General features: G+C 53.0%; 1 protein-coding gene across 2 annotated transcripts in view; it reads left to right on the forward strand.

The window, feature by feature from the left end:
- Borcs8 (BLOC-1 related complex subunit 8) overlaps window positions 1–6434 on the forward strand; it is a 9410-nt gene extending 2976 nt beyond the window's left edge. The window contains exons 3-6 of one of the 2 annotated variants that reach the window (XM_005370532.3): window positions 266–330; window positions 2570–2680; window positions 3355–3432; window positions 4171–6434. In XM_005370532.3, the coding sequence (XP_005370589.1) occupies window positions 266–330; window positions 2570–2680; window positions 3355–3388 (210 nt within the window). In that variant the 3' untranslated portion in view covers window positions 3389–3432; window positions 4171–6434. Of the gene's footprint in view, window positions 1–265; window positions 331–2569; window positions 2681–3354; window positions 3433–3615; window positions 3851–4170 lie in introns of those variants that run through there. The other variant, XM_005370531.3, reaches the window with a different exon arrangement.
- Window positions 6435–19357: the final 12923 nt, after the last annotated feature.

A 19357-nucleotide genomic window follows, 5' to 3' on the forward strand; every position in this document is an offset into this window, starting at 1 on the left:
GACTCAGGTGGGGAGTGGAGCACTCAGGTGGGGAGCGGAGCACTCAGGTGGGGAGCGGAGGACTCAGGTGGGGAGTGGAGCACTCAGGTGGGGAGTGGAGCACTCAGGTGGAGTGGTAGAGAACTCAGGTGGGGTGGTGGAGCACTCACTCAGTGGGGGAGTAGAGGACTTGGTGGGGCTTTTAGAATGGGAAGCTCAGAGAGGATCTGACATCTAACACTGGTTCCCATAGAGCCTTCCCTCCTAACACTCTCCAATCCTGCAGGCTGACATGCAGAGATGGGAGGAGCAGAGCCAGGGTGCTATATACACCGTGGAGTATGCCTGCAGGTGAGACACCCTGCTACATCCGTCAGAGGGCAGAGTGACGTAGATTCCCAATCCCATCCCCCTGTTGCCTGCAGGTGAGACACCTGCTACATCTGTCAGAGGGAGAGTGACATAGATTTCCCAATCCCATCCACCCGTTGTGGTATAGCCATGACACCTCTGTTCGGTTTCTCACAGTTGTTGGGGAGTTTGGGGACCTGACTGTTTGCTTCTGACTTGGGGTGGGGTGGGTGGCTCGCAGGAGAAAGTGCTTTTATCCACAAGTCGCATCTGAAGCGCCCTTGTTGACCGATGGTGAGCACCAGCAAGTCCAACTCCGAGAAAGTGGAGGCAGGAGCATGCCTGGAGCTCCCCTAGGCGGGCGGTTCCGTCAGCAAGTTCCTAGTTCCCTGAGAGACTGTTGTCTCAGATTAGTGACTCAGCTGATAGAAGGCTTGCCTGAAAAATAAGGTGGAGAACAATTGATGAACCTGCCCAGTGTTGGTCTCTGTCCTCCACACACATGCAAACACCCACAAACACATACACACATAACCATCCCGACACAAAAATCAGCTGGACGCCGGGCAGTGGTGGTGCATGCCTTTAATCCCAGCACTCAGGAGGCAGAGGCAGGCGGATCTCTGTGAGTTCGAGACCAGCCTGGTCTACAAGAGCTAGTTCCAGGACAGGCTCCAAAACCACAGAGAAACCCTGTCTCGAAAAGCCAAAAAAAAAAAAAAAAATCAGCTGGACCACAGCTAAGGGGGGGTCAGGGCTGCCTTTTACCCTGTGCGTGTGTACCATGCAGACCCCGGGCAGCATTGCTGAGTAAGCATGCCCTGCCTGCCTGTCCTGTTGTTTTTAAGTTGGGTTTTAGTGTATCTCCAGGCTGGTCTTGAATACCCAGGATTAAGCAGTCCTGCCTCCACTTCCCCAGGAGCTGAGGTCAGTTTGCACATGACTTTTGCTCATACCTGAGATTGTGTGTGTGTGTAGGCACACGTCATTGTCAGGGCATAAATTTCATTCCCTCTCCAGGTTCAAAAACTCATATTTGGCTCTGTGAGTATGGCCTTGAGTCTTTGTGCCCATTGGGCTGTCTGAAAGCCCAAGTCATGGGCGGTGGTGGCGCACGCCTTTAATCCCAGCACTCGGGAGGCAGAGGCAGGCGGATCTCTGTGAGTTCGAGACCAGCCTGGTCTACAGAGCTAGTTCCAGGACAGGCTCCAAAACCACAGAGAAACCCTGTCTCGAAAAGCCAAAAAAAAAAAAAAAAAAACAAAAAAAAAAAAAAAACAAAAACCAAAAAAAAAAATAAAAGAAAAAAAGAAAAGCCTAAGTCGTCTTCTCTATAGGGTCTCACTAGGTAGCCCTGACTGTCTTGGAATTCACTCTGTAGACCAGGCTGGCCTCAAACTCAGAAATCCTCCTGCCTCTGTGTCACAAGTGCTGGGATTAAAGGCGTACGCCACAACACCTGGCTCTTCTCTGCATTCTTGGGCCTCCTCCTTGCTGGCAGGTCAGTTCTTTTGAGCCACCGTTCCTGTGTTCTGCCTACTGTGCGGCCTGGGCCACTCACCCACTCCAGTGTCTCACTGCTTCTGTTAAGTGCGGTCTCTGCCGGCTGCTTTTGCTGTGCACACCTCGATTGCCTGGGATTGCATGAACTCCTAATGAGGACTTGATCCCCTCATCAAAAATTCTGTGGGATTTGCCGGACATGAGAGTGATAAAACCCTTCACACTGCTGCTCCCAGGAAGCATGTGGGCTGGTGACAGGGCACCCGTGCCGAGCCTGACCACTTGTGAATCAGGACTGACTCCTGCAGGCTGTCCTCTGACCTCCACCTGCTACTGCTTGCAGATGCAGCCCCTCCTTAAAGAAATATAGGGTCTTCCTCTACAATCCAGGCTGGCTTCAAACTTGGGATCTTCCTGCCTCAGCCTCCTCCAGTCCTGGAACACAGGCATGCCTCATCTATACACTTCAAACCCTAAAAGCAGAGTTACACAGCCAGCCACCTTTTAAACACTAGATAAAGAGCAGTTCCAGCCCTGTAAAGCAGTACCTACGTCAGTCCCTGGGCTGAGTTGTCTCAGATTTAGATTGTTTCCTTTACAGTCATGAAACCCTTTTTTAATTGTTAATAGTTAGCAGTGTTGAAGGCTGAGCCCACATTTTGCAGCTCCCGACTCTGGACAGGATAGGGACATTCCTGGTGGCCTTGATGCTGATCCTCACTTCTTTCTGTTTCAGTGCTGTGAAGAGCCTGATGGACAGCAGTGTGTACTTCCGTAGTGTCGAAGGCCTGCTCAAACAGGCCATCAGTATCCGGGACCACATGAACAACAGCGCCCAGGGCCACAGGTAGCCCAGCCACCCGCCCCTGTCAGCATCCTAACTAGTGAGCTGTGCAGGTGTTCTTTGTCATCTGTGGCACAAATATCCCAGCTGTGTGTGAGGAACCGTGACAGCCGTGCCTGGTTGACAGACTCACAAGGACAATGACCTAGAAACAGGTCAGAGAAAGTGTGTGGGCAGGCAGCATCCCCAGGAAAGTGAACAGAGCAAGGCCCTGAGACTGGCACTCTTGCCCAGGGAGAGAGCATGGGGAATGATTTAGTGGGGAGCTGTGCTGTGGGGGCTGGGCTCTCCATCCTGCCCTGCCATGCTGTCTCCAGCTGAAGCCCAGGGAGATGACAAGCTCCTACTGTCCTTAGATTTCTCCATGTTGATTATAACTCAATAAACTCGTAGCTGACCCATACCAGCCTCAGCCAGTCTTCCCCTGACTCCGCCGACTCTGGTCTGTTGCTGGAATGACAGGAGCAGCAGCAGGAACGCTGCATCTGGGTTGCACCCTATCCTTCCAGTCAGCTTGGCCTGGCCTCTGAAGTAGGTGCTGATCCACCCTTATAGAAGACCAAAAGCTCAGACCATGGTCTTGAGGTTCAGGGTGTGACTCCAACCCCTAGTCAGCTAGGCTGAGTTGTCTCCTGATCTGTGGCATCAGTCTCATGCATTCCAAATGTTTGTTCCAGCCAGGAGAAACCATCCCCTCCTACTGTGGCCTGACCCTGACCATGCAAAACTCTCAGGGCCACCAGCTGCCCACCCAGGTCAGTGCAGAGGCTGCCACTCTACTGAGCTAACCCCTTTCTTTGTGTCCCTGCAGCCTGCTGTCTAACTGTTGGGCTTTCTGGCTGCTCTTCAGGGATGGTTTCTTGGCCGGGGGGAGGGGTGTCTCACTCTGATGAATCTCTGTTGCTCAGGCCTCTTGTTGCTTCATCTCCCTCCCTTAGGCAGAGACCTGGCTCCTATGCCCCCAACCACTCAGCTGCTGTGTGACCTTGAGGCTGCATCCTCACTTCTCTGTAAACATGGCTTATCCAGCTGAGGCCATGTGGTCAGTGATGGCATACATTGTGACATTGTGTCCATGCAAGAAAGAAGCGTCCACAGTCCTGACCCTTACAATACTATAAACTGACCAGCTCCTGATGCTGCTTCAGGCTGCAGGGAGTTGGGTACTTCCTTTGGCCTTTGCCTGTTGCTGTGTTGAGGAGGGGGTCCAGGGTCCTCTCCACCTCAGACAGAGGGGCTCACCCACGGGTCCCACTGGTGCTGCGAAGGCAGAGAGTGTAAAGACTGGCTCACAGCCCAGAGGCGCAGAGTGTAAGTCAGCACTTACTGAGTGATGAGGTCATCAAGCATTAATTAAGCATCTCACTTGTACAGTAAGCCTTTCTCAGCTCCTTGGGTAGCAAGAACTACTGGGCACCAGTCAGTGGGCATTCAGTGGCAAGCCTCAGCTTGCCAGGTACCTGGACTCTCACCAGCTGCTGTCCCCACCACAGGAGATGGGCAGTTTTTCACTTGAGGAGCATCTGGAAGGGCTCCCAGGTGTGCACTGATCCTGTCGGCACTGGTGCACGCCTGGGCACCGGAGTCATGTGTCTCCTGCTCTGCTCACCTCGTGGCATCCTGGGCTCTGGATCCCAACTTCATCTCTTCAGACTTCTTCACCTCCCTGGGATCCGCAGCCCTCTGAGTTCCAAAGCCTCTCCTGGGTTACCAGTGGCCTTCATGGGTTCAGATCCTCGCAGCCTGTCCAGACCCAAGATCCTCAGCACAATCTCTTATACAAGAGGAAACTGGCTTGGTGGTGGGATAGCCCGCCCCAGGCACTTGCCCCCACTCGAACCCTGATGGGTTCGATGAGTTCGAGTCCTGGCCTTCCCACCCTTAGCTCCCCCACCCCCTTTCCAGTCCTTGCAGAAGCAGACCCCTGGACATCACACTGAGAACTCAACAGGAACTCCTGGCTCAGCCGTAATTGCTCCCCTTGGCCATGAACCAGGCTCACTATTCCAGTTGCACCCCAGGGCAGTCTTGGTGCGCATACATGAATGTTCAGAAGTTGTTCTTCCATGCTGGGGTCACATAGCTGAAGACCAGACAGACCCTGACCCTGCTTCTGACAAGTGATGCAGGACTGGGTGCTGGCTTCTCTGAGATCGAGGTGAACACATCTCCCTGTCTGATCTCTTAGGAGCCACTGGATAACTGTCTCCCACCTCTATCCAGGGCAGGACCTGAGTCCCTGGCTTGGCCACTAGCTCCCATCTCCTGGGTCCTGATGGGGCAGGTTCCATGTCTGTCCTACAACCAGGCCCTAGGTTCCCCCAAATCATATACACACACCAAACAAGCTAACAAAAAAACCCCCACAAACTCCAACCGAAAAAATTGCCAAAGTTGTAGCAAGTGAAACAGGAGCATGTTATCACAGCTCTGCTCATGCAAGACATGGTAAGCCATGTACAGGAGGGCTGGGGAGAGGGCCCAAGACATGGTAGCCATGTACAGGAGGACTGGGGAGAGGGCCCAAGACTTGGTAAGCTATGTACAGGAGGGGCTGGGGAGAGGGCCCAAGACTTGGTAAGCTATGTACAGGAGGGGCTGGGGAGAGGGCCCAAGACTTGGTAAGCTATGTACAGGAGGGGCTGGGGAGAGGGCCCAAGACTTGGTAAACCATGTACAGGAGGGGCTGGGGAGAGGGCCCAAGACTTGGTAAACCATGTACAGGAGGGCTGGGGAGAGGGCTCAAGACATGGTAAGCCATGTACAGGAGGGCTGGGGAGAGGGCTCGGTCAGTTAACTACTTGCCTCACAGCTGTGAGAACCTGAGTTCAGCCACCAGAACCCACATCAGAAAAGCCAGGCATGTCGCCAAAGCTAGTAACCCCAACACCCACACAATTGTGCTTCCATAGATACACGCATGTAAATAGGTAGTAAATATAAAAGGTACCCCAGGATTCGGCCACAGAAACACTGGTGCACTGAACTTTAGGAGGCAGGCCTCCAGGGCTCCTTACCACCCCAGCCCTTGGGTGCCCCCTCAGCTGGCAGCTGTTATCTTTCAGAGGTCTCAGCAGGACTCTGGTCTGCCCCCCACCTCAACACCTGTTGCCCAGGCCTCCCAGGGCCACAGTTACTTTACATCTCATTTGCGTCTCCCCCAAGAGCAGACATTGGTCTGGGTGCACAGCCCTGCCCACACAAACCTGACAGAGGCTTCTGGTCCTTTGAGAGTGAACTGAGCTTCCAGGGGACCAGGGCCCTCATCAAGCCGTACATCTGTCCCCACACTGCTCCAACCAAAATTCACTCAGTAACTTGGAGACAGAAGGTGATCTTCCTGTGCCATGGGGCATCCAAGAAACCAGCCAGCCACCTGACTAGGAATAGCCTGGCAGGGTCTGACCTTGAATGGGCTCCCCCAGATCCACCAGGGCTGGAAAGGGACTCACAGTGGCCTGTGCTTAGGACTTGTAAAACTGACATTTATTTTACTGGGGGGGGGGGCACGGTGTCACGGCACGTGTAAATGTGGAGATCAGAGGACACGGGGATCAAACGCACTTTACCCACCGAACATCTCACAGATCTTGAATTTATTTCCTTTTAGACAGGTTCTTGTCATGTAACATAGGTTAGCCATGAGTTTAAGTCCATGTTCCTTGCCCAGTGGTGGTAGCACACGCCTTTTTAATCCCAGCATTCGGGAGGCAGAGACAGGCCAACCTGGTGTACAGAGTGAGTTCCAGGACAGGCTCCAAACTACACAGAGAAACTCTGTCTTGAAAAACTGGGAGGGAAAAAAAAAAAACTGGGAGAAAAAAAGCATTTATTACCAGTTCGGCTCAGGGGTTGTTATTACATAAGTAGTTTGTAGGGAGACAGAAAGAGAAAAATCCGAAGTAAAGAGCCTTGGCTTTCAGACCTCATCCCTTGCTCCAGCCACTCATGTGTCCCCTCACCTAAATAGCCAGAGGTAGTAACTTGTCTAGTCCCTCAAGTGATGGGACCGAAGGGGTCCAGGGCAGGGGGCAAGCTGCTGTGGGTCGGGGGCGTGGCTTTGTGTGGGCGGGTTGGCTCCGGTGCAGGGCCCTGCTGGCCCTGCTGCAGCTGCCGCCCTCACGTAACCAAAGCCTGTAGGTTGCATCAGAGCCAGGGGGAGGTGGCCCGGTAAACAGCGGGGCCCCGGGGGCCAGGGCTCCCCAGGCTCCTTCATCTACAGGAGCCTTGTTCTTCATCTTGGAACCCAGGCAGAAGCCCCCAGTCTGGGCTCAGATCTTGGTGTGTCCCGAGGACACCTGTGGGTGTGGAGTGGGAACTGGGCTAGGGCAGGGGACTCACCTATAGTACGGCACAAACTTTTCGGGTTTGAGTCTGAAGAGAAAGTTTGCAGCCGTGGGAAGTGGTTCACTGCTGTCATGCAAACGCTTAACAGTGTGAGGCAAGAAGACTGGCCTGAGCCTGGGTTACAAGAGTGAAACACGGTTGGGAGTCTGGGAAGTTGTGCCGAAACTACAGGGTTCAGATTACACAGACGTGGAACAAGGCAGAGGCCACCCAGGCAGCCGCACTCCTGCCCCACTCTCGATTCTCACTCAGGGACAAATTCATTGGAAAGCACTGCAAATGTCCCTCATCCTTCTGGTGTTGCCCTCCCATTGTTCCCATTGGCCTGGCTCCACCTCCAAAGAGTTGGGAGGGGTCCCATGTGGGAATTCTACCCCCTTGTCCCCAGCCAGCTTTGTCCCTGACCTCTGACCCTGTAATCCTTTTCCTTCGATGCTCTGCAAACACAGAGATGAACCGAGACAGGAGCATGATGGTAGAAGACCAGAAGAGGACAGGGTAAGGCCACAAAGTGACCAGGGTCCAGTAGAAGTCCGTGAGGACACTGCAGGAGGCACCACTGGGTAGGGCTACATAGTTAGTGGTCCAGGTCCCCCATGAACTGGTTCTGATTTTAGAAGGCCATGAGCCTTAAAGGCTGGCTTGGTCCATTGTCCAGTTTGCTAGCAGATTCAGGGCTGTAAGAAAAAAAATTTTGTTTGAGACGGGGTTTCTCTGTAGCTTTGGAGCCTGTCCTGGAACTCACTCTGTTGAGGTGCATGGTCTGGGCTGGCAGTGGCAGAGTTCTGAACAAGGTCCAGATTAAGGTCAGGCTCAGCATGAAGTATGTGCCACAGTGGGGACACCAGAGTCCACCATTCAAGTACTTGGGGTTGAATTCTGTCTGCACCATGCTTGGTGGTTTCAGCTGCTGCCCTAGCCCCGTTCTCTTTCTTTTTTAATAATTTATTTTTATTCTATATGCATTGGTGTTTTGCCTGCATGTACGTCTGTGTGAGGGTGTCAGACTTTGGAGTTGTAGTTGTTAACTGCCGTGTGGGTCTGGGAATTGAACTCTGAGAGTCCTCTGGAAGAGCAGCCAGTGCTCTCAATTACCACTGAGTCGTTCCTCCAAACCCATCTTTATTTTATTTTTGTTGGTGGTGTTTTGTTTTATTTTTTTTTCCAGACAGGGTTTTTCTGTAGCCCTGACTGTCCTGGACCTCTCTCTGTAGACCAGGCTGACCTTGAACTCACAGAGATCCACCTGCCTCTGCCTCCTGGCTGCTGGGATGACAGGCATGCACCTCCAAGCCCTGCTTCTCTATACCTGGTCACTTTGGATCTCAGCATCTTCTCTGAGTTCAAGGGCTTAGGAGGCAGGACTCTCCCAAGCATCTGCCCCTCGCAAATGAAGGCACCACCTCCATCCAATAACCTCTTAGGGGCGGGACTGCGCGGGAAGGCACCCGGGGCCGGTGGAAGCAGAGCTCAGTGTTTGAGCAGCAGTAGACGCCTGGACTTGCAGGTGCGGCCGGCGCTGACGGTCTCCTGGGACTGCAGAGGTGTGCACGGCTCCGGGGCACGCGTGGGTGTAAAAGGTGGTGTGTGTGTGCATACAGTGTCTGACGGGGGGGGGGGGAGCGCTGGTTTTCAGGGATGTTTGCTGAGTAGAGTCTCGTTCTAGCCTAAGCTAGTCTGAAAGTTACTATATAGCACAGGCCAGTCTCAAACTCACAGCAGTCCTCCTGCCTCGGTCTCTAGAGTGCTGGGATCTTACTCTATAGTTTAGACTACTCTGGAATTCAATATATAGCACAGGCCAGCCTCAACACCCCCCCCCCCCGCCGCCTTAGTGCTGGGATCTCAAGTGTGACCACACTCCATTGTTTGAGAGAGGGTCTCACTCTGTAGCCCAGGGTGGCCTAGAAGTCTATGTATCCATGCTTGGTGGTGCATGCCTTTAGTCCCAATAAGGCAGAAACAGAGCTTTCCGCTTTCTGGGCCATCCTGAAAGTGAGCCCTAAGCCAGACAAAGCTATGTAGTGAGACCTTGACCAAAAAAAAAAGAGAAGAAAGAGAAAAAAAAATAAACAAAAAAAAGAAAAAAAAGAGAGAAAAAAATAGAAAAAAAAGGAAAAAAACAAAAAAGAAAAAAAAAAGAAAGAAAAAGAAAAAAGACACCTTTGTAGCCCATGCTAACCTAGAACTCATGGCTATCTGGTTTTGTTCTCCCAAGTACCATGATCACAGATGTTTACCTAGTGGTGGCTGTGTTTGTGGTTTTCTTTGTGTGAGGTAGAAGGAGAGTTGAGAAGTTGAGATAAGGTCTCTGTATGTAGCCTCAAGCTTTCATCAATCCTCCTACCTCAGTTTCCAAACTGTGGGATCACAGGTGTGTTCCTACTTGAGGCTGTGTTTGAAAATTGGTGAGAGTTGCTGCTGTGAAGTCATGTCACTGAGGGACCCCCTCTGAGGGTGCACACCGCTTGACATCCATTGCGCGTCTTTCCCTTCGGGCATGCACATGGGCACAGAAGACAAGATGAAGGGGTCACCCCTTGCCCCATGCCTGTGTCTTCCTTGGAAATGGCATTGGGAACAACTCATGGATGTCTGAGACAGTGTCCCTTTTACGGTCCTGACCTACCCCCTGCCTCTCAGTCTCCATCCAGAGAAGTAGACGCCAGTGAACCTGGCCCCTGCCTGGCCCCTGCCTGGTCCCTGCCTGGCCCCTGCCTGGTCCCTGCCTGGCCCTGCCTGGCCCTGCCTGGCCCCTGCCTGGTCCCTGCCTGGTCCCTGCCTGGCCCTAGCCCTAGATGCTAACAGAGGTCAGACACAATCTAGGCCTCCACCTTGAAGTCCTTACTGTGGTCCTGTGGAATTAAGGACAGGAAATCTGGCTGTTGTTGTGAACAAACCCGGGTTCAAAAGAGCCCTCAGTGTGTCAGGATTGGAGAGAATGCTTGACTAGAACTCACCAGTGAGGATCTGGGGAGATAGCCTATGAATGGGTGCAAGTTCTGTCCTAGGCACTGGAGGTGGGTGTGGGGGCACCTACTTCAATTTAGAAGGATCGGTGTTTCTGGTTTGCTTGCTAAGTTTGCAGGGACCTCTGCAAAGGCAGGCTTGCTTCTCCAAACTGGGTCTGTGTAGGAGAGCTGAGTGGAGCCGCACCTGATGGTGCTGGCTCCCGCCCTCCGCGATCAGGAAAGCAAGTGCTCTCTGTGATAATCAACTCCTAATATTGGCTAAGGCCTGACTCATCCTATTATCACGAAATGATTGTCAGCTGCTTGCATATGCGTGGACCTTTGGGCAGTGTGCCCACCTGGCAATCCGGGGTTGGTAGCCCATGCCTACTTAAGGGCTGGGAGAGGTTTGCCCGGAGAGAGGAGAGAAAGAGAGAGAGAGAGAGAGAGAGAGAGAGAGAGAGAGAGAGAGAGAGAGAGAGAGAGAGAGAGAGAGAGAGAGAGAGAGAGAACAAGGTCCTGAATAAAATACTTGCAAGAAGAGCAGCTCCAGTGTTGCGTCTTCCTTGCTGGTGACAGGTCTGTCACCCACCTAGCTAAAGAGAGGAACAAAACTTATCCTGAAGGGGATGGAATTTTGAGATACTTAAGGCCAGCGGCCGACTGAAATCTGGTTTGGATTTTTCTCTTTTTACTGATTTAAAGATTCATTTTTTTTTTCCTTTTTTTTTCTTTGAGACAGGGTTTCTCTGTGGCTTTGGAGCCTGTCCTGGAACTAGCTCTGTAGACCAGGCTGGTCTCGAACTCACAGAGATCCGCCTATCTCTGCCTCCAGAGTGCTGGGATTAAAGGCGTGCGCCACCATCGCCAGGCCTAAAGATTCATTTTTTATTATTTAACTATTATGTATAGGGCATGGAGGGGGTACTGATGAGCTGAAGTTGTGAACCACTTGCTATAGGTGATGGGAACCTAACTTGAGTCCTCTGCAAGAGCAGTGAGCACTCTGAGCCACTGAGCATCTTCCCAGCACAAGAAATTTGTCTTTTGAGCCAGGGTGTCATGTTGTCCAGGCTAGCCTTGAACTCCTGATCCTCCTGCTTCCACCTCCTCGGTGTTGGGGTGACAGCGGCCTGCCCAGCTTATGATCTCGAAGGAGAGGATCCTAAGACCAGGTGGGGACACCCAGCCCCACTTTGGAGAAAGAAGGGGCTCAAGGCCACTCCCAGGCCCTTGCGAGAACAGGAGCCATGGCTGGGGACTGAGTCTCTGCCACGCACCCTTGCTAAGGTCCTGCCCTTCTCTGAACTCTGTCTGCCTTTGTGACCATGGCAAGGCAAGTTGAGCCCAAACTTGATTTCCTGGTTTTTATTTTATTGGTTTTTTGGAGACAGGATTTCTCTGTGTAACTTCGACTTTCCTGGAACTCACTCTTGTAGACCAGGCTGGTCTCGAACTCACAGAGATCCACCTGTCTCTGCCTCCCAAGTGCTGGGATTAAAGACGTGCACCACCATCGCCACCTCGTTGGCTTCCTGGTTTGTTGTTGTTTGTTGAGACTGTCTCGATCGAGTACCTCAGGCTAGCTCAAAGTTGCTATGTGGCTAAGAATGACCTTGAGCTCTTGATCCTTCTGCATCTCAGAGCTGGGGTGACAGGCATGTACCATACCTGGCTTTGCCAGGAACATATGTATATGCCCCAACTTTTCCAGTCTGGGATCTGGATTTTGATCTGAATAACAATAGCAGGCCCGTTTCCCAGTTTGGGCTGTGGAAGGCTCCCACTTCAGCCCAAGCCTGCTCCATCTGGCCCTGAGGGGAAGCCCAGTTCCTCTGATTAGGAGGACCTATCTCTCAGTAGCTGGGCTTTTACTGTGAGGTGGGCCATGTGTGAATGGCTTGGGCAAACAGTAGGCACTCAATCATAGTAGATACTGTGAGCCATTTCCCAGCAGAAGGGCTGGGGAGAAGCTGCTAATCCCTGACTCACCCTCTTTGGGTCTTAGTTTGCTCCAGGTCAAGGTGAGGGGCAAAAAGGGAACAAAGGTGGTGGTTGAGACCTGGTGTCCCCACAGTTGTGGGCTCAGGCTTGTCTCATCTTTCCCAGCCTGCAGCCCTGGTGGTCCAGGCCACACCTTGTTCTGCTGGGTGCTACCCAGGCTTCCTGCCCCCCTAAACCTCTCTCCCTACCACAGCCACTAAATCTGAGTATCGTGAATCAACATAACCCATCCCATAATGCTCTGCGCCCTGTTCTCCACTGTCTGCAGCCCTCACTCACCCTGTCCAACGTGAGGGCTTGGGCTTTCCCCCAGGGCAGATGCTTGGTTAGGAGCCTGGGCCTCGGCCTCCCTCTGCAGGCCAGCCCTGTCCCTACAGATGGCGTTGTCCTAGCAGATGGCTTTCCTGGACCCTCTGTCACAGCCACTCTCACGGTCACTTGCCTCAGTTTCCCCATTTTTCTCTTCTTTTTTAGATAGGCTCTTCTGTGAACTTTTTTTTTTTTTTTTTTTTTCGAGACAGGGTTTCTCTGTGGCTTTGGAGCCTGTCCTGGAACTAGCTCTTGTAGACCAGGCTGGTCTCGAACTCACAGAGATCCGCCTGCCTCTGCCTCCCGAGTGCTGGGATTAAAGGCATGCGCCACCACCGCCAGGCTTCTGTGAACTTACTATGCAGCAGGAGCTAGCCTCCTGGTCCTCCTGCCTCCACCTCCCAGTTGCTGGATAACAGGCACAAGCGCCCAGACCAAGCTGGTGTTCCTGTTCCTTCCACACAGACCTCCCAGGCACAGATATGTATCTGTTGTTGACAGCCGGAGGGGAACCCAATGTGTGTCCACCCCTGGCCTGGGTGTCCCTGTCATTTCTGGGCACCTTGTCTTAGGTTTCCGGCTAGTATATCTTGGGGTTTTTGAAGCTGTGGGCAGAGTCCCTTCCGCCCACTGCTGACAGATGTGTTAATTTCCCAAGCAGGGAGACCTGGGCCTCTGGGGACCAATTCCCTGAGGGAAGACCTTTCTGTGGAAGAATAAGGAGGGAAATATTGGCCTGTCCCTGCAGCCACTGTAGAGGCTCAAGGGACATGTTTGGGGCCTCCTGATATGGGGCAGTAGGATTTAGCTCAGAGCATGGTCTGTCCCTGTTCCTGGGGCAGTGCCCCTTACGAAGCGGGTGATCACACCTATGGACGCTCTCTTACTGTTGAGACAGTGTCTCACCAAACCTGGAACTTGCCATTTGGCAAGGCCGGTCAACCATCAAGTCCTCGGATCTGCCTGGCTTCCGTGTGGACTCTGGGGGTCAAATTCAGGTCCATATGCTCAAATGCATTACCTTCCGAGTCTCCTCTGTCCCTCTCTTCTCCAACCCCCGTCTCTCTCTGGTAAAATTGATTTTTATTTTATGTATAGGGGCTTTTGTTTTTCATTCTTGTTATTGTTGCTGTGGTTTTGAGACAGGGTCTCACTATGTAGCCTTGGCTGACCTGGAGTTCACCATGTAGACCAGGCTGGTGTTGAACTCAGAGATCCTCCTGCACCTGACTCACAGTGCTAGGAAGAAGGATGTGTGACCAAGTGTGGCTTGTTTTGTTTTAATATAGAGTTGCACATAGCCCAGGCTGGCCTTGAACATCTCAGTGCTGGGATTACAGGTGTTTACCACCATGCCTATTTCCGTGGGGTGGTGGGGTGGCATGCAGGCTTCACGTGTGCTGAGGAAACTCCCAACAGCATGAGGATGTCTTACAGACAGGGCCATCTGTGACTTCAGGCTTGCGCTCTGTTCTATGAGGTTCTTTTTTTTTTTTTTTTTTTTTTTTTTTTTTAGACAGGGTTTCACTGCGACCTTGGAGCCTGTCCTGCAACTAGCTCTGCAGACCATGCTGGTCTCGAACTGAGGTTCTTAAAAGGAGACTAAGGACAAGGAATGGAACCAGCACCACAGGGCTTCCCTAGCACACAGGCGTCAACATATCTTCAGCCCCCAAAGAAGAAAGCAACATGTTATCCTTGACCCAGCTCTGGGCAGCCGGCAGCCAGGATTGGTCCCACTGAACTCACCGTCTGTACCCCCCACCTTGAGCAGTTCAGAGGTTCCCAAGAGAGACACCAGAAGGACCCATGGACACAGGGACCTGGGGACCTTCCTAGAATTCTGGAAATGAGATTTACACACACACACACACACACACACACACACATCTCAGCACCTCAGGCTGAGTGAGCACCCACAGCAGAAGGGAAGCTGGAACTGGGCTGGAGCCTCTAGGGATGCATGCGTGTCACAGGGGCCAGCATGGATTTCGAGGTCTGAATATGTCAGGGGCTGGTGAAAGTCTAGGGGTCTCTCTGTGTGTCTGAGGGGACTGGCTAGATCTGTGGCAGTCGGATGGCGGGAGGCTGCATGCATCTGAGGATTGACACTTCTCGGAGATTCCGAAGCAGGTCTCATGTTGGGGTTTGGAGAGCTGTGTGGATTTAGGGATATCTCTGTCTTTGTTTTGTGAGATGGGATTGCACTGTATCCCAGGCTAGCCAGGAACTCATTGTTTAGCTAGGTTGGCTTCAGACTGAAAGCTGTCCTCCTGCCTCACCACCTGAGCTCCAGGGTAATAGTGTCACACTAGGCCAGATCCTTTGATGGCTTTTGTAGGCAGGGATGCCGGAGTGTTTTGGGGATCTATTGTTACATCCCCATGGTCCGAGGTATCTCCAAGTGAAGGTAGAGTCTTCCCCCATTCTGGCCATCTTAAGGTTTCTCCAGCTCTCCCAGCGGCCCACAGGTCCCGCCCAGTGCGGAGGGGCGTGTCGCCGGCTGCAGCTGTGGGGACTTGGGCAGCTGGGGTCGCTCTGAGTGCCTCTGGGGGGCCCCCCAGGAGAGGGCGGGGAGGGGTCCCGGTTTTCCAGGGGGCGCTTCCTGTCGTCGTAATGAGGAGTCCTGGGAGCAGGTGATGAAACCGCTGCCCGGGTTGCGTGAGGCCGCGTGTCCCGCGGGCCTGGCTCCCACCTGCCTCTCACTTCTGCTTTCTCGGCTCGCTCAGGGCTGTGGGTCCCTGTGCAGCCCTGTGGCCCATCGCGGGGGAACAAGTCAGAGGCTGGATGTGGCCTGGCACTCAACATCCCGAGGTCCACATTTGACTTCTGGGAAGGAAAGACAAATTGAAGCCCTCGGGCTGTTTTCCTCTACGGGTGCGGGGGGGGGGGGGGACCGAGGCCTCATTTGGGTAAGAGACTAGAGGTTACTGGAAGGTGGGATCCCTCCTAATCACCCTCATTTCCATCACCTAGGGACCCAGAGGCCACACTGAGCTAGGGAGGTGATAGTTTGTGGTTCGTAAGACGGTCAAGAGAGTTTGTTGATTGACTTTCTAACCACAAATCCCATCAGACAAAAGGCACGTGTGTGTGTGTGTGTGTGTGTGTGTGCGCGCGCGCGCGCGTGTGTGTGCGTGCATGCCACAACCAGTGTGTGGGGTTCAGACGACAGCCTCCAGGAGTGGGTCCTGTGCTCACACTCAGCTCCTCGGGTTCAGCACAGAGTGTTTTACCTGCTGAAGCATGGCCTCCTCCAGGCGCTGGAACAGCAGCTCTCCCTCCTCGGGGTCTTTGCACTGGCTTCACTGAAGGCAATCCTCCTGCCTGTCATAGACTTTGTGATTTCCCCAGCAATTACCCGCTCAGAGCTCAGGCCTGAGAGTCTGGCTCTTGGCCCACCCAGGGCTTGTGTGTCACCCACATAGCAGCCCCCAGTGTCCCCATCAGTTGTACTCAGCACCACTGCAGACCCTCCTCTGACTGCATGGTGCTTTTCCTCCAGGACCTGGCCCCACTCTGCCCTCTCACTTGGACATCACTGGGAAGTACTTGGGTGTGGAAGCCACCTCCCCAGTTCTCAATGTCCTCCTTATGCCCGACATATTCATACTGGGCTGCTCCCTCCTCCCCACATTCCGATCACCCCAGCATCTGGAGCAGAGGCCCTGGGGTCGGCCTGTGGCTGGGTAATTTGCATGGAAGTACAAATAGATCTGCCCAGCCTCCGCCTCCGCACTCCTTTCACCTGTCACACCTGGGCACGGGGTCTGCAGCCCGTGCTGAGTGAGTGGAGATTTGCATTCTCTCGTGTATTTCTGGGTGTCCGATGGGGAAGCGTCTAAGAGGAAGTGAGCAGGAAGCTGGGGGGGGGGGATGTCTCATGTGTGAAGGTCAGAGGTCAGCATTGGGTATCTCGGTCATTCTGCCTCACGACACATCCCTGGCCATCTAAACTCTCTGCCTCCCAAGGCTACAATTAAAGGCCTGGCTCCACCTTATTTGAGACAAGGTCATTGACTAAGCCTGGGGTCCAGCGATTCAGCCTGACTGACTGGCCAGGAAGCCCCACCTCCCCAGGGCAGATGACTTTTTTTGGCTTTGGAGCCTGTCCTGGCACTAGCTCTGTAGACCAGGCTGGTCTCGAACTCACAGAGATCCACCTGCCTCTGCCTCCCGAGTGCTGGGATTAAAGGCGTGCGCCACCATCGCCCGGCTGGCAGATGACTTTTTATGTGGATGCTGGAATTTCAACTCATGCCCAGGCAGTGCCCTGGCCTCCCATCCACCCCCTAGCTGCTTACACCCTGACCACAACCTGCTCCCTTGAGAGTTTGAGTGTCAGCCCAGTGTTCTGGAGCCCGAGACAGGGGGATCAGGAGTTGAAGCCAACCTAGACCCTGTCTCAAAAGATAAAAATGAATACATAGCTAGGAGTGGTGGCTGTGCCTTAGCACCAGCGCTGGGGAGGCAGGGACATGGGGGTCTCTGTGAGTTCAAGGCCATTCTGATCTACATAGTAAATTCTAGGCCAGCCAGGGCTACATAATGAGACCCTGTCTTAAAACTAAATGAATTAGCTGGGTATAGTGGTGCACACCTTTAATCCCACCACTCAGAAGGCAGAGGCAAGTGGATCTCTGTAAGTTCGAGGCCAGCCTGGTCTACACAGTGAGTTGCAGGACAGCCTGGGCTGTGAGATCCTGTCTCAAGGAATGAAAATAAAAAGCCTGTTTCTCCACAACTTTCTCTGTGCCTTCAGTGACAGACCGAAGTCATCTGTGTGCTGGAGGCAGAGGCCCCCCAGCCCTGCTCCAGGCTCCAGCCCCCTTCCAGCCTCAGGGCCCTTGCCTCTTCAGGTCTCTTCTGCCAGGAACTTACTTCCTCAAGTCTTTGCTCAAAGAGAGCCCCTGCATCCCTTCTCTGAGCACTCCACCCTTGTTCTCCCCTCACCAATGTCCCTTCCTCATAGTTCAAGGACAAAGAGAGCTGCCCTCAGGTCTTCTAGGACCCTGGGACTCAGGTCCAAGCCTGGCCTGGCCCTCATTTGCCCTGGACTGGGGCATTTCCGGAGTCATTTTGGCCAGGGGAACCTCTGGTCCAGTGCCCCCCTTCAGCCTCCAGGGACCTGCCTGGGTTCTGACCACACATCCCAGCCCTGGGAAAGGCATGACTCCAGCAAAGGGTAAAATTAGCGAGGAGTTAAATTTAGTAAGAGAATCTGCTCTTCCTGGATCTGTTCCTTGGACTTGACTTGGAGACCCAGCTCAGAGAGGGTGGAGGCTAGCCCACAGCATCTCACCTATGCCAGCTGAAGTCTTCCACACCACTGGGTACAGGAATCCCAGGAAGATGGGAGCCACAGCCAGACCAATTGGGTTGGGGACAAGAGAGTAGCCCTAGCCAGCTCACTGGATCCAGACTTCTTTTCTTTTTATGGGAGGGAAACAGGGTTTTATGTAGCCCAGGCTAACCTCAGATTCACTTAGCCTTAGATTCATTTAGCTAATACTCTTCCCCCACTTCCTTAGTGCCAAGATGACAGGTGTGTGCCACCATACCTGTTTTGTGTTTGTTTGTTTTTTGTTTTAAGACAGAGTCCCACCATGTAGGTCTTGTAGGTCTGACTGACTGGGAATTCCAAAGCTCAAGAAGTCCCCTGCCTCTGTCTCTGGAGTGTTGGCAGCCCAGGCTGGCCTCAGCCTCCCAAGTGCTAGGATCACAGGTGTGAGCCACCATCAGAAGCCCCCAGCTCTCGTGTTCTGAGCTCATCACCAGCCTAGAGTGGCACTGGGCGTGGCCTGTCTACCTGGACACCTGTTGCCCACCCACCTCTCCAGACAGCAGGTGGGGCTGTGGGGGACAGATGCAGGCCCGTGTGACCCTGAGGTGACCACGCCCCAAAGTCTGCAGAGAGGACTGTCTTCAAGGGAGTAAGAGCCCTGTGTCTATCTTGTCCTCCCTGTGGGCAACAGATACCTTTGTGTCATGAAAGGACTCTAGAGCTACCCGATCCCCAACACAGTGGCCTTCTCTTGCTACAATGTGAGTTTGAGGCCAGCCTTGTCTCTTAAAAAATTTTTTTAAAAAGAGAGAGAGAAAACAAAACAAAAAAACAAAAAGCTCAGATCATCTGAGAAGGGTCAGCTACTTCTCTGTCTCAAAGGCATGTGTCCCAGGCCCAGCCTTCAGCCTCCCTGGCCTGGGTCTCTGGGAGCCCAGGCTTGTATGCAAGATGTAGTGCCCTGGGCCGGTGGGAACCCTAGCCCTCTTCTCTTTCCTCTTTGTGGATGTGCATTTGGAGATCAGAGGCTGATGTGGGATGCCATGATTTACTGTTTTCAGTGTGTGTGTGTGTGTATGTGTATTGTACATATGTATGTATATGCACATGTGTGTGCATATTTGCATGTGCGTGTATGTGCATGTCTGTATGCATATGTGTGTGCATTGTGTATGTGTGTGTGCATGTGTGTGCACTTGTGCAAAGGACACTGAGTGTCCTGCTCTATCACTTTCCACATTATTCTTTTCAGACAGGGTCTTTCACTGAACCTGGATCTAGGCTCAGAACCACTGAGCCCCAGTGTTCCTCCTGTGCCTCTATTCTCATCACTGGGGTTAGACATGAGCACCTAGATTTTACGTGGGTCCTGAGATTCAAATTCAGGTCATCATTCTCGTGAAGGCAGAGCTCTAACCCCTGGAATCTTCTCCCTAGATCACACTTCATGGTTTTGAGACGTTGTCCTTCACTAACCTCAGGGCTGGTTCCTCAGTTAGGCTCTGCTGTGGTGCTGGGTGTTGTAGTCAGGTCCTCACGCTCCTGAGACAGTCCCACAATGAAGCCCAGACTAGTCTAGAGTTCTCGACTCCAGCAAGCCTCCTGCCTCAGCCTCTGAGTGCCGGCATCCTCAGTGTACCGCCCTTGCCCAGCTCAGAAACTTTACCTTGTTTTCTTTATTTGAAGTAAGTTCTCACCACAGCCCAGACTAGTCTGGAACTGCTGGAGGCCAGGGAGACCCAGGATCTCTACTATGGAGGCCAAGGAGACCCAGGATCTCTACTA

Source organism: Microtus ochrogaster, unplaced genomic scaffold, assembly GCF_000317375.1.
Source record: "Microtus ochrogaster isolate Prairie Vole_2 unplaced genomic scaffold, MicOch1.0 UNK81, whole genome shotgun sequence".
Classification (NCBI taxonomy): domain Eukaryota; kingdom Metazoa; phylum Chordata; class Mammalia; order Rodentia; family Cricetidae; genus Microtus; species Microtus ochrogaster.